The 14,290-nt window shown below is 45.7% G+C and overlaps 1 protein-coding gene across 2 annotated transcripts in view; it reads left to right on the top strand.

Moving 5' to 3' along the window:
* LOC147013041 (plectin-like) overlaps nt 1–14,290 on the top strand; it is a 64,077-nt gene that overhangs the window by 38,278 nt on the left and 11,509 nt on the right. For both annotated transcript variants that reach the window (XM_085854498.1, XM_085854497.1), the window contains 5 exons: nt 1,277–1,425; nt 9,059–9,197; nt 9,446–9,636; nt 9,966–10,128; nt 13,299–13,382. In XM_085854498.1, the coding sequence (XP_085710624.1) occupies nt 1,277–1,425; nt 9,059–9,197; nt 9,446–9,636; nt 9,966–10,128; nt 13,299–13,382 (726 nt within the window). The remainder of the gene's footprint in view (nt 1–1,276; nt 1,426–9,058; nt 9,198–9,445; nt 9,637–9,965; nt 10,129–13,298; nt 13,383–14,290) is intronic.

The following is a 14,290-nucleotide window of genomic DNA, read 5'->3' as shown; positions in this document are numbered from 1 at the left end:
GTTTGTTTGCAGTACAGATATATAGACGATGTTTGCAGTACGGACATAGAGATGACGTTTACCAAACAAGGTCGGAATGACACCACGTTACAATGCCACAATACGACACCACGATCCTTTTATGGATTACCATCACAACAGCTTTTGACATTTTACTTTTGTTGTGGGTTGTGATGGATGAAGAATAACAATGAAGAATGACACCACATTACAATGACACAACAATCCTCTTATGGTTTCGCATCACGAAGTCTTTTGACATTTTCCTTTTGTTGTGGGATTGTGATGGAACAACGTCAAAAGATATCGTAATATCTTTTGGTTGAGTCCACATTTACATTTGATTTCGTTTCATAATAAAACGATTAATGTTTTTTTTTTTTTAATTTTGGGTTGCAAGCACTCGCCCAAAGACAAAGTAACTTCGTCATGTTGGAATCTCCATCATGGCTTCAGCAGTTGCTGAGCTAGGTCAGACTACAGTTTTACATTGGTTTGAGAGGTGACCAAGAAGAAGTACAAATTGGCGATTTAGCGATCTCTCATCGTGGTAGTCGAGTGATGTATTTTGGCATCTTTTTAAGTCTTGGGAGTTCAGAAAATTCTCGAGAATAAAATTATGACTTTTAAATGCTTTAAATGCTTCTGACACTTAAGACTTCACTCTTTAGGAGTTTATGAGCGTATCATTGTGTACACATTTGAATGGAAAAGAGTGAGCAAACTACAGAAGCTATAATATGGCACAAAATCTTGACACAAGTAATAAGTTAACAGTGCGAGTCGGTTTTGACATTTTATTGTCTTAATTTATGTAAGCACAAATATTTTCATGACTTTACAATATACTTTCGGCACAGGACATGAAAACAGAATGTCAAGGACTCGGAATCAGACTGCAGGGCTCGGTCTCAAACTCAGACAGTTTGGACTCGACTACAACACTCATAGATGCAATGGGGGTTTTCTTTGTTAGTTAGTTTGTTTTAACCAAAACAATTTAATGTAACAATCTTTCAAACATCGATACTGGTAGCTTGATGTGGTTACTTGGTTATTAGCTTGTAGGCCTTTGATAACTCATGTACCATGTACACGACACGTAAGACTTTAAAACATTACCGAATGGAGAAAGATGATTAAGTAAAATTACTCCAGTGATAACATTCAGGTTTCCACCACAATGATGTGTATTACATAAGCCTTTGCTATTCCTCTCTGAAAACACCATCTAATTCTACTCCATTAACTTCTTGACCTCACCTGATCCCGACAGCAAATTCTTCGGCAGTGCAGCATCACCGGTGCCGAGTTGGAGGCAGCAGGTCGAGAGAGGGACTTGTCCAATACTCAAAGAACCTCCTTGGGGAACGTGTCCACAAGGCTGCAAACATTACAGGATAACACGGACAGAGGGCTCAAACAGTGAATAACTCAACTTTATTCAATTTGAGTTGATGGCAAAAAGGTTTTTTTTTGAAAGCTCATAGAGCATAGAATATAAATAAGTTCTAATGGGTGAATTCAGGGAAGGTTCAAACCTGGGTGAATTCAGTTGGGACGAACAAATATACTGTTGCGGATCTGGGTTCGAGGTCAGCCATGAGGGGAAGTGCTCTGGTTCCTCCCGAATGCCTGGTCCTGTAGGCTGACATGCCACGGAAAACTCCGCGGCCCGGCGGGTTGCTAAGCAACCACAAACATCAATTAACCTCGCCAACTTCGACAGGGATATCCATCTAAACTTTGTTTACCTAAGGAGGTGACTAAATTAACTGAGTTTTGTGCCCTCAGTGCACACTCGGATTACTGCTGAGGAAGACAGTGAGTGTACGCTGGCTAACAAGAGCAAATCACATGGGGTAAAACTTCACAGCTTACAAACTTACAGACTATGCTGGATCAATGGAGGAAAGGACACTACGAGCTGATTGAATGCAATAACAGAACATTTATTGAAAGAAAGTGTGAGGAAAGGTATGTGGGACAGTCAAGCAATGGGTTTATTAGTCCCCGTTGGACGTAGTCCGAAACGGGGCTTATGTATTTGGTCTCGATTTTTGTGTCCGTGAGTGCATGCGTGCAAGTGTGCGTCCGCAACCATATCTCAGACATTATGGACCAATTTTATTCACACTTGGCACAAAGACAACACATTATGCTGTACATAAGCATGTCATTTTTTTCGACATCAGATCCAAGATGGCTGACTGGCGGCCATTTTGTTACTTGAACTTCTCCCGTCCAAAGGCAGAACCTAGTAACTCACTTCTAATTGATTTTGAGAAAACAAAGAAAAACTGCTTATATATATATATATATATATATATATATATATATATATATATATATATATATATATATATATATATATATATATATATATATATATATATTAAAGCCGTATCCATTCAAGAAGATTTGATTATTCCTTTACAGATGTTAGAGCGCTGCCATTTTGGTGTCATGTGACTAAAGCGTGGCATCAGATTGGTCCATTGAGATACGAGGTTTTTTTGTGGTATTTACCGAATTCTGTAGGAGTTGCTAGGTCCTGCCATGAGTGTACAAGCTTACGTAGGGAACAAATTACAATAACTTATACACTAACATGAAGCCTATAACCTAGTAACTCCAAAATTAGTATTAGCTCAGTTTTGATCAAAAAATGAGTGACTAGGTTTTGCCTTTGGACGGGAGACTTGTCCCCAACCATTTCTCTGACATCTGTGATGTACTGAAGAGAAGATGCTTAGCAGGCAGACACGATGCGGAGGAACAGTCGAGCCGGGCTGTGGTGCACAAGCGCGAGCGCGGGCGTACTCTGCCCGTGGCTCCCCTTTTTTGCGTATCAGCACACTCACGAGCCGGGCGACTCCAGCATTACTACAACGCCTCAGGCGGCGCGCACACCTTATATCCCTTGCAGACCCGATGACCACGCCGACCCCTCCTCCCATCATCATGCCCATCATGCATCATCATGCTCCGCCCTGCATGCCCGCAGGCTACACCACACTCCTCCCTCCTAAAACCATGATTATGAAATGATCACCATCATAATAAGCATCAACAACACGAAGGACTTCGGTATAATAATCATGAAAATAAAATGAAAACAGCGAAGTATAACAGCACACCACATCATATAATGCGTGAAAGCGAGTTAATGGAGCTGCCACGGCCAGATTCCGAAGACACAGCACCTCCCAAACTCTGGCCGCGTTCCCGATATGAAGCAGCAAGGCGAAAAGCACAGCAGCCCTACACAGCGGAAACGCCCCCAGGCGGCTCATGCTGACATGGCCCTCGCCGAGCCCGTGGCGATCTCTCGAGCCAACCTCCCCTGGCACCATCAAACGCCTCCGGCCCACTCCCCCCAGGCAGACCCGACGTAGATAAACATTCCGAGGCCGGAAGCCCGCTGTCTGGAAACCGTGGCGCCAGCGCCAGCCTTGATCGACCTTGGCCGGGGGCACTGAACAGCGCCGCTGGCTGTACGCACTTAATGCTCCAAAACAACCCACGCACCACAATCAGTTGAGACGCCAACGCCCGTCTAAACGGCCTTGAGCGAACACAGAGAGCTGCGCTCGCAACCAGAGGTGGGGGTAACGCCGACCAGCGCACCAGTCTTGGCTCCGAGTCGATCTCCGAGACCCACACGGCAGCTAGACGGTAGCAATTCCATTTAAACCACACTTCAATCATAGGCTCGTTATAAATCACTACGAACATCATTCGAAGCATTGCAAGCTCATTTTTCCGTACAGCGCGTTCTTTTGATAAAATCCCAGCACATGACAAAGCAACTACCTGCGGCCCGGGACAATGGAAGGCCAACCCAACCTTTTTATTCGCCACCACCGCTCCCAAAGCCCCCACATCACATTGATCATAATACAAATCCCATTGACTGATCTCCGCCAAACCCACTCTCACATGGGAACTGCTGGCACTAATTTCAACAACGTTAAATTGCATCACTAGAGCAAGGAAAAACACATATGCCATGAACAACAACCCACAACCCACATCACGAGTCCGTTTCTTGGTTGTCAACTCGATGTTGTGACTCTCGACTCCCTTTAACGCCACGGGCTCACCGCAACCTGTCGCAGCTGCCCGAACAACACCGGCGCGCATTGCCTCACGAACGCTGCCGAAACGCGGGAACTCATCGCGAGAGCTGATACGGCTCTCGCCGCTCCCGAACCGCACATCACTGCCGCAGGCAGCAACGAACGGCCGCTCCCGTTGCATCGACGCGGCCCCCGCCGCCAGAGCCTCGCCCTCGGTACTCGACGAAGGCCTCGAAGAGAGCACTGGCACATCTGGAGGTACGAACCGGAGATCCAGTCCGAGGTGCGCCAGCCAGTCCCGACCCAAAAGGGCGGGCCCCTCCCCTCGTACAACGAACACCGAGAGCCGGGCGCGTCGACCCCGGTAGCGCACTGAGACGTCGGCCCTCGCAAGTGGTGCAATCGCTTCACCGGTGTACGTGTACAGCGACAAGGCCGTCTTGACCAGGCGAATACCGCGAAGACCACGAGCCGCCTGCTCACCCATGACCGACACCGCAGCCCCGGTATCCACGCAAAACACGGTCGGTTCGCCATTCACTTCGACCTCCACCGTGAAAGGCGTCGTCATCTCCGAACCAACGGAAAACAGACTCAACCGTGGTTGCATCTCCCACTCCGGCTCGCCGGCATCGTCATGCCCCGGTTGCAGGCCGATCTCCAGGTCACTGGGGTCCTCCCGCACCTCGTCATCCAAGACCCCAACGGAGGCCCCCGCCATCCGACACACACGCTTCAAATGTCCCACCTTGTGACTATGCAAACACACGGTGTTCTTATATGGGCACATTTGTCGCAGGTGCGGACCCCCACACCCCCAGCACCCCTGGAAAGCCCCTTCGCTCCCGGTGCGACCGTGCTGCAGTGCGCGCCCTCGTCCCGCACCGCCAAGCGCGCGTGCGACTTGCGGCACTTGAGCCATCGCGCAGACTCCAGGCTGCGCGACCTGCGACATCTGTGCGGTCACCGCGTGGACCTCGGGATTAGCCGCCATGCCCCAGCTGGAGCTACTCATTACGTCCTGGCCAGCAATGGTGCGGACATCCGTGAGTGTCTGCTCGACAGACGAAGCAGTCGCGACCGCCGAGTCGAATGTGATGTCGGTCAACCGCAGGATGGCTGCTACCATCTTTGCGTCTCGCAGACCAGAAATAAAACGATCTCTGAGCCGTGCCGGACGCTCCTCTGTCGTGAACTTGCACGGCACAGCCGAATGCTTCACCCGTGCTACAAAGTCTGCAACGCGCTCCTCGCCACCCTTAGCGAGGTGATCGAACTGGAACCGCGCGAGATGTAACAACTTCTCTGGTGCCAAGTGGGTCTTCATTTTCGCCACGATGTCCTGAAACGATAGCCCGTCATCACTGGGCCTATTTGGAGCCACCAAATCACTCAGCAGCCGGTAGTGCTCCGTTGATAGCGAGGCGAGCAAGATCGCCTTGCGTTTCTCTTCATCCTCTACATCATTCATGCGAAAGTAGCAACCTAACTGTTCAGAAAACAACTCGAATTCATCTCCCCCGAACACGGGTACATGTCCGTGCGCCGTGCCCCGACCTTCTGCCATGCTCGTGCTGGCGAGACCCTTGGCTCCGTAGCTTGGAACCGCACGGGTTACTTGCCGCCCTGCACACGCCGAACCGAAGATCCTCGTCAGCCAACTGTGATGTACTGAATAGAAGATGCTTAGCAGGCAGACACGATGCGGAGGAACAGTCGAGCCGGGCTGTGGTGCACAAGCGCGAGCGCGAGCGTACTCTGCCCGTGGCTCCCCTTTATTGCGTATCAGCACACTCACGAGCCGGACGACTCCAGCATTACTACAACGCCTCAGGCGGCGCGCACACCTTATATCCCTTGCAGACCCGATGACCACGCCGACCCCTCCTCCCATCATCATGCCCATCATGCATCATCATTATGCCCCGCCCTGCATGCCCGCAGGCTACACCACAACATCCATGGTCCGATTTTGTTCAAACTTGGCACAAGCACGGGACACAATGGCATACGCTTGCACCTCACTTTATTTTGCAATCTGATCAAAGATGGCCGACTGGTAGACTGACAGCTATTTTAATTGTAAAAAAACCCAATGTTGAACACGTCCTTAACCATTTCTCGGATATGCATTTATTGATGTCGTTGAAACTTGGCACACAGACAAGGAATGATGGCTTACATAAGCACATCATTTTTTTTCGACATCAGATCCAATACAGCCGACAGGCAGCCATTTTAGTTGTAAATAAAAATAAAAAAAATAAAAAAATAAAAACACCCAGTGTTGAACACGTCCTCAACCATTCTCAGACATGCATCTACTGATGTTATTCAAACCTGGCTCTCAGATAATGAATGATGACCGACATATTCTCGTCATGTTTTTTTTCGAGATAAGATCCAAGATGGCCGATTGGTGGCCATTTTTAGCTCGCCTGTTCGAAGAACAGAGAGCTATAGCGATACCCCGGCGTGAGCGTGAAAATGTTAAAGTTTTTGGTGCAAGTTATTTCCTTTCTAATGTTTTTATCTACCACACTATTTTTTACTGATTACAATATACAAATACATATATTGCTTTAAAATTATTTGGATCAGACTTCACTGCAATGCTTTATAAAAAATATTATTGGACTCGTCTTTTAAAAACGATAAATGTATAAACAGGCGAGCATTGGGTGGCTTTGACACCAACTCTGTGGTTTTACTTAAATGTGTCCCCAACCATTTCTCAGACATGCATGGTCTGATTTTCTTCAAACTTGGCACAAGCACAGTGCTTGATAGCTTACACGTGCCCCTCACTTTATTTTGCAATCTGATCAAAGATGGCCTACTGGTAGACTGGTGGCCATTTTAGTTGGACATAAATATGGGCTTGCCCTTTAACTCCAGACAGCAAAATTATTAAAACAACGGGGGCTGTCACATTTTATGTCTTTTACTTGTTTATGCGGGGAAGATTCATACAGCAGAGACATGCAAAACAAGTGAGCTACGGCAAAAGAAATAGTTATACAGTCAGCAAAAAAGACAAAGTGCAGAGTTAACCCGATACTAATACGAACACAATCTTACTTACTCACTAACAAAACAGGCGCCATCAGAGTCATTCCGAGGAACACCCAGAGAAAGGATGAACTTTGCTCACCAAGCAGGGTTGGCGAACCTGCATGGCCAAATCCCTGAGGAGGGGTAAAAGAGGAGTACTGGTGGTGTCTAGGGTGCGTATTTGAGGTACGAGTGAGGGTGTGGGTGAGGTGCAAAATGAGGTACAGATCAGGTGAAAGAGGTGTGTATCTGTAGGGTCGCTCTGAAAAGAACGGTTGGTTAGGACTTGCCCTCGCCGATCGCTCTTGTGCGTCCACAGTAGACGAGATGTAAAAGGGGGACAGAACGTGGAAGAAGAGAGCTTACTTATGTGTGAGATTATCTGTTCATGCAAATGTTATCATTGGCTTGGCCCTAATGAATGTGCTCGATACGCACCTGGATCGCTCACTCACCCAGCACTCTGTCCCACAAGCTCCATTCCACAAGCTCCATCCGCAAGCTTTGATCCACTCACTCCGTTCCACAAGCTCTATCTTCCTGCTATGTTCCACCTTCCCCCACGTACCGCCGACTAAACCAAGAAAGATCTCTCTCGCATACGGAATGCATTACTTAAATTGTCACTTGGTGGGAGTGGAGCCTAGATGTGGATCAAACGGGTCATTCGGCAGAGTGTCTGTGTCTTACAACACCCCCATTGGTGCACACACAATTACCCCAGTGCAGGCACCACCCATGCGGGGCCTCAGCCACAGAGGTGCTGCCATTATTCTAGGCTTTCCCACATGACATACCTCTGTACTTAACATGGCACTGGGGTCTTTAGCTGCGCTCTCCGGGTGCTGAACACCCAATGGAGGCCACAATTAAACGGAGCATCAGGACAAGCCATACATTGTTACATGGCGATAAGTGCACACTTGCGCTTCGACTTTCAGGTGTCTGAACATCCTGGTCCAAAGTGTCTGCAAATTAGCTGTAACTCAAACTGTGTAACTACGGTCAAAATGAGTGAATTGAACAGCTGTTCACGGTCAGAGTCTCTTTACACAACCTATCTGTCTTTGTAACATGCTCTGCATCACAGTCGAGACCATTACTTGACCACATTGCTCATCTGAGAGAGATTCCATCATAGTTAACATCGACTTGTTTTGAATAAAAAGGATTGTCCACTTGGTGCATTCGTGGCTTAGAGTCGGTTCTCCTTCACGATCCAGTGTAATGGCAGATTAACCAATTGATTAACTCACCAACTTAAAAGTGACTTGAGCCTACTTCCAAGTGCATTATTGTATTAATCAGGGAATGAATAGCCTTACTGTTTCCACTCACGTGCTGTTCATAATCTACAGTTGGTGCTCTCTGTAGCCCTTGTTACCCAGAGGTTGGTAGTCTAGAACCACTAAGGCTATTCCAGAGATCATTCCTGAAATTAGAGCATGTATTTGGAAGGAAATGCTTCTCAACATTGTTAACAGGTGGGACAGGATGAAGGGTACATTCTCCAAACATTTTACTCTTATTACCTCTGCCACTGAAGGTGAAGGAGGTTATATTTTCATCCCTTTCTGTCTGTTTGTGTATCTCAAAAAGTTGTGGACTGATCTGGATGAAACTTTGTAGACAGGTTGGGTGTGTGGTGGGGTTGGGTTGGGTGTGATACGAATTGATTCAATTTTGGTGACGATCTGGATCTGGATATGAGAATTATTTAATTTTAAAGTGATTCTTCACCATTAAGAGACAGGGCCAAAAACTATATAGTACTGTATAGCATATTTCAAAAATGTATCGGGCCCGATATGTTCTCGTGGATCAGGCATTATGTGGCGGAGTTTTGCACTCGACCGAATGCCTTTCTAGTTTACATGTTGGGTTCAATACCCCAACCTATCCATCTTATGCTCATCCTGCAGCATGAAGGTCATCGATAGCGCAATGAACAGTTATCTGGATGTGGAAGCTCTCACAAAGGCGTACGAGCTAAAGTTGGCTCGTGGAGAGCTGGTGGTGACCAGTGCCGAGAGCGTGCATGCTCACACTCAACTTCTCAAGGTCTGAACGTAACCTCAGCATGACACCTTCCTCACTCAACACACATTCCAACCTCTCTTGGTTTTTTTTTTCTTTTCATCTGTACCTTTGATTTATTTTACTTTTCTAACCAAACCTACCTTTATTCTTATTGAGCTTTCCTCCTTTACGACCCCAAATCAAAAATGTCATTCTTATGAAGAAGTCCCCTTTCCATACTGGTCCTCTTTCACAACGCTAACAGCTGATATTGAACATCCTTTCACCAGCAATGGCAGCTGGAACTGGACCGAGGGCGAGCAGTTCGGACGATGCATGAACAATGGCAGAAAGCATGGCAGGCTGACGGAGAGAACGCAAGGGCTATGAATCTGCATTACCCTGATGTACAGAATTACGGGCAGCAAGCTCAGAAGCTTGAGCACCGTTGGGATGCCATGCAGCAACATATTGGCACTAGGTATGCGAGAGTCTCAAACCAGGTGAGTATGTTACTGTATATTAGGGAAGAAAACCCTCAAACAAGCAGATTCTACGTGGATGGAAATTACCTTGAGTTGATTTAGGCCAATTTAGAATCGAACAGTTATTTCAGTAAAGAAATAGAGGACTTCGAGAGAAAGATATAAATTGTTTCCTGTGGAAGTCATAAGTTTTTTTTTTAAATTTGTTTTAAACAATGCCATCAGGGACATCTTAACTTAAACATGGAAGTCAGGGGCTGATGGACGAATCGGATGCCACACGACACTGAGGAGGCAGAGCAGATGTCTCATTTTGTTTCTGCAGGTTGGAACGAATGAACGACTTGTCGAAAACGTTAGAAGAACATCGTCAGCATCGGCGATTCCTTGACAGCTGGTACGAGGAAGCCACAGGGGTGTTACAGAGGGCACAGAGCTTGAAGGGGAACAACAAGGATGAAGTCAAAGTCATCATCTCTCAGCTAAAGGTTTGCTCATGTGCCACATTTGCTGCAATATCACATGCTGTTTTGTTCTACCTGGAAATTCACTTTGTATTCCTGAAGTGCTATTCTCAAGTCTAACTTGGCACTTACCAAGAGAGTTTTGTGAAGTCACTATTGTTGACAACATCTATTTTGAGATCTCTTAACCCTGACTATGAGTCTACCCATCCATAAAAATCAGTTAAACATCAAACGGAGCCGCCTATCCAGATTTCAGGCTTGTTTGCCCTCATCAGGACAGCATCCCGATAAATATCTAACCAATGATAACCACATTCATTGTTTAAACATCAGACACGCCTCATGTCTCACATGGTAAAACCGCATAATCCGCAAAGAACAACCGTCCATCTGCCACCCAGACGATTGTTCCCGTTAATGCAAACCATTCAACCAAAAGACACGTAATGCGATCGGCAGGTAAATCTTATGTTCAAACGATGATTGTGGTCATCATTGGTTAGATATTTATCGGCATGCCGTCCTGATGTGGGCAAACAAGCCCGAAATCCTCCATCTATTTGCTGATGACTCCGTCCTCTGCTGTACCATCTATATTCCCTCAGATCGACAAGCAACAGCCTCTTCACTCTGCAGATGTGGATAAAATCACAAGCTGGTCCAGCACGTGGAACATCTCTTTCAATCCTGACAAATCTCACACTTCACTATGTCTTCCTGAAAGGACCGTCTGGAACCCCCCCCCCACCCCCTGCCCCCATCAACTTTCTCAACAATCCTCTTGAAGAAGATCTTTCATTCAAACTTTTGGGCCTCACTATCTGTCATGATCCTTCCTGGGAAAGCCACATCTCCAAGTTGGCCTCCAAAGTCAGTCGCCGATTGGGCATCCTCCATTGTGAAAAGTCCTTCTTTGGCACACCTGAGCTCCTGATCATGTACAGAGCTTTTGTCCACAGCATGATGAAGTACTGCTCTCCCCTCTGGGCTGATGATCCCGCCTCTCACCTTTCTCGGCTTCACACTCTGGAAACCAAGGCATTTAAGATCATTGTTATCTTCCGCAATGAGGCTTAGTCCTTGGTCTTTCACTCTCTCACCACAGGCAGGTTGGTGGTCTTTCTATCTTCTATTGTCTCCTCTCTGGCCTCCCCCCCCCCTGCTCTGTCTGCTATCTGTCCCACCCATATTTATGCAGAGCGATCAAGGTCTGCCAGCAACCCCCTTCTGATAAAACTACCAAAATCAAGAATCACTGCTCATCTTCACTCTTTCATTTCTCTTTTTCCTGCCCTTGGAACAAACTTCCACATTCCCTTCAATCCCGCTCTTCCCTCCAGGTCTTCACAACAGCTGTTCACCACCATCTCTTGTCTTCCCCATCCAAAATCATGATCTTTTCTACCCATGGTAATCCACCCCAAACCCACCCCCTTCAAATTCCCAGCTTTCCTTCAAGAATGTCCTTGTCTTGTACGGACCTGAAAGTTTCTGTAATGTCCACCTTGTTTACCCTGTGTACCCCACCCCATCCCTCTCCCTTCCATAGATTTCCTAATGTCTCTCTTACCCACTGTTTTGTCCTTCACTCTCCCACCCCTCTCATCTCCTGCTCTCCTTGTTGTACATTCTCTGTGTGGTAGCTCTCATACAAGCCTCGACATTGAATACAAAAATAAAAAGTAAAAATCCAGATATGCGGCTCCATTTGATGTTTAACTGATGTTGACCATGTAATCTTTGTCTGTTTGACAGTCGCCGGGCCGAGGCCTCTGGATTGGAGGTGACGCTTTCGCGTAGGACTATGTTCAATGGAGATTGGGGGAGCGCTCATCACACTCCACATGTTATATATATATCTTCTTCTTCTTCTCCTTTCGGCTGCTCCCGTTAGGGGTCGCCACAGCGGATCATCCGATCCGCATTGTGATTTGGCACATGTTTTACGCCGGATGCCCTTCCTGACGCAACCCTGGTCGCCTCTTACGACACAGGGATATGGTACACCTATTTTAACCGGGGTATACACCGGCCCAGTACACTGGTACTCATTTCGCCGACCTCGGAAGGATGACAGGCTGAGTCAACCCCCTGGTGAATTAATTCAGTGGCCCAACGGGGCTTGAACTCAGGACCTCTTGGATCCCAAGCCGCTGCCCTAACCACTGCGCCAACACACCAGGCTATGTTATATATATATATATATATATATATATATATATATATATATATATATATATATATATATATATATATATATATATATATATATATATATATATATATATATATATATATATATATATATATATGCTTATTTGGGGTGGGGTAAAGGGGAGGGTGGGTGAATCATTGTACAAAAGTTAATTTTAATTTATTTTTACTGACCAGGAATTATATTAAAGGATTTTTTTAACTTACTGCTCACCCCATATCCATTTTTCAAATCACTGATCCAATATGAATTAACATATCTCAGGGAACATCAATTGCTAGTACAAGGGGTAATCAGTAAGTCTGTGCCCTGAAATAGTCATTTATGAAAAATAATCTTTTTGATTTTTTTTAATCACACTTTTTCAACAAATTGAACTTTTAGACTAAACAATTGGCCCTGGATGGTGACCCTCCCCCCCACCACCACCTTCCCCATTTAATTTATACTTCTGTGTTAGTACATGGCATGACCGAACAACCGCTGAGCTGTTAGCAATGTGAGCTGAGTTATGAAGGCATGTTAGCAAAACAAAGGACCCAAGTTTGAGTAGATTCTTTTTTTCCAATAGACTGTACAGAGGTCAAGGTTCACTGAAGGGAGTGGAGGCATTTACATGCAGGGCCAAGGCTCAAATTAGTCTATTTCATTAACAGACTAAGAAACAAAGTTCATTGATTTGAAATATTTAAGGATTATTCACCTCATCACCTTTGATGACAACACACCATGAGGCAATTATCATGGAGTATGGTAGTACTCCACATGGGGAGGAAAAATGGCCGCCCATAGTATGTTAGCCTCATGAAGGATCGACTGAAGTAGATAATTTAAAGCCATTAACAATGCCTCTCATGTCAAATGCACCTTACACACTTTAACAAATTGCATTTTTGTAAAGGAACTTGATTCATGAGAGTCGAGTGAAATTGTAACTTTTATCTGCGTTACTCATACGATGTACTCATGTCTGCAGAAATTGCAAGAACAACTTGGTAACAACGAAAGGAAACTCTCTGATTTCCAGAAATCCTGCGACATCATTTCTGCTTCCATGACGGTAATTTGATGGTTGAAGTGTAAAATGAAAAACAATTGTGATCCTAATGATCCACAAATACCTTGGTTAGTGAATCAGAGACTATCTGTAACCGCCTCTAATACACTACATCGATACGTTATTGACCCCCTACCGGTTTCACTGGAGGGGACTACAGGTTTGCTCTCTGCCTCTCTGTCCCACCTGTGGTTTTTCAGACTGTTTTCCCCTTACCAATTAACATATTCAACTGAAACTTGGTACATGGCTTTGTAATGACAAGTTGAAGAATAAGTTCGAGTTTCAGGGCGTTAGTCAATTTTTCACAGAGTTATTCCCTTTTTGGACTTAAAAAATATCACGTCGGTAAGGAGATATGTACTGCAAAACAATTTTCGCTGTTTTTACATTTTACTTCATTTGGCAACTCCGTGGAAGTTATTTCAAACACAAATAGTCCAGAACGTATTATTCATATACATAGAAACTAGCAGGGGTACCCAGCATTGCCCGGTATATTTTTGTGGGGGGCAAAAAACACTTCCCTACACCCACAAAGGAATGTGGTTGTGGATCATTCACTATTACCTTTCACGTAGCTACAAAGGCTTAGGCACTATGGAGAGATTTCAAAATGGCCCCGCCACGGTCACCTGTCCAACTCACAATCCCGTGAGATTTGCGGAAACCCCGTGGAATTACAACTGTCAAGGAACCATAAGATCCGACACCAAGAGATCGTAAAATCAACTTTGCACATAAGGAAATATACTGTACCCTACAAGGTGGTCACAGAGTCCCATTACCCCCTCTCCTCTCCCCTCCCCCATCATCATCTACATCTCCCCTGGTACGTTTCACATTCAGTCATGGCCAAAAATATTGGCACCCTTGCACTTTTTTCAAATAATGCACCATTTCTTCCAGAA

This window comes from Eptatretus burgeri, chromosome 14 (genome assembly GCF_056783735.1).
Source record: "Eptatretus burgeri isolate ZD-2024b chromosome 14, Ebu_testis_v1, whole genome shotgun sequence".
In the NCBI taxonomy this organism is placed as follows: Eukaryota; Metazoa; Chordata; class Myxini; order Myxiniformes; family Myxinidae; genus Eptatretus; species Eptatretus burgeri.
The sequence above is the reverse complement of the archived record's forward strand: the minus strand, read 5'-3'. Positions and strand labels throughout refer to the sequence as shown.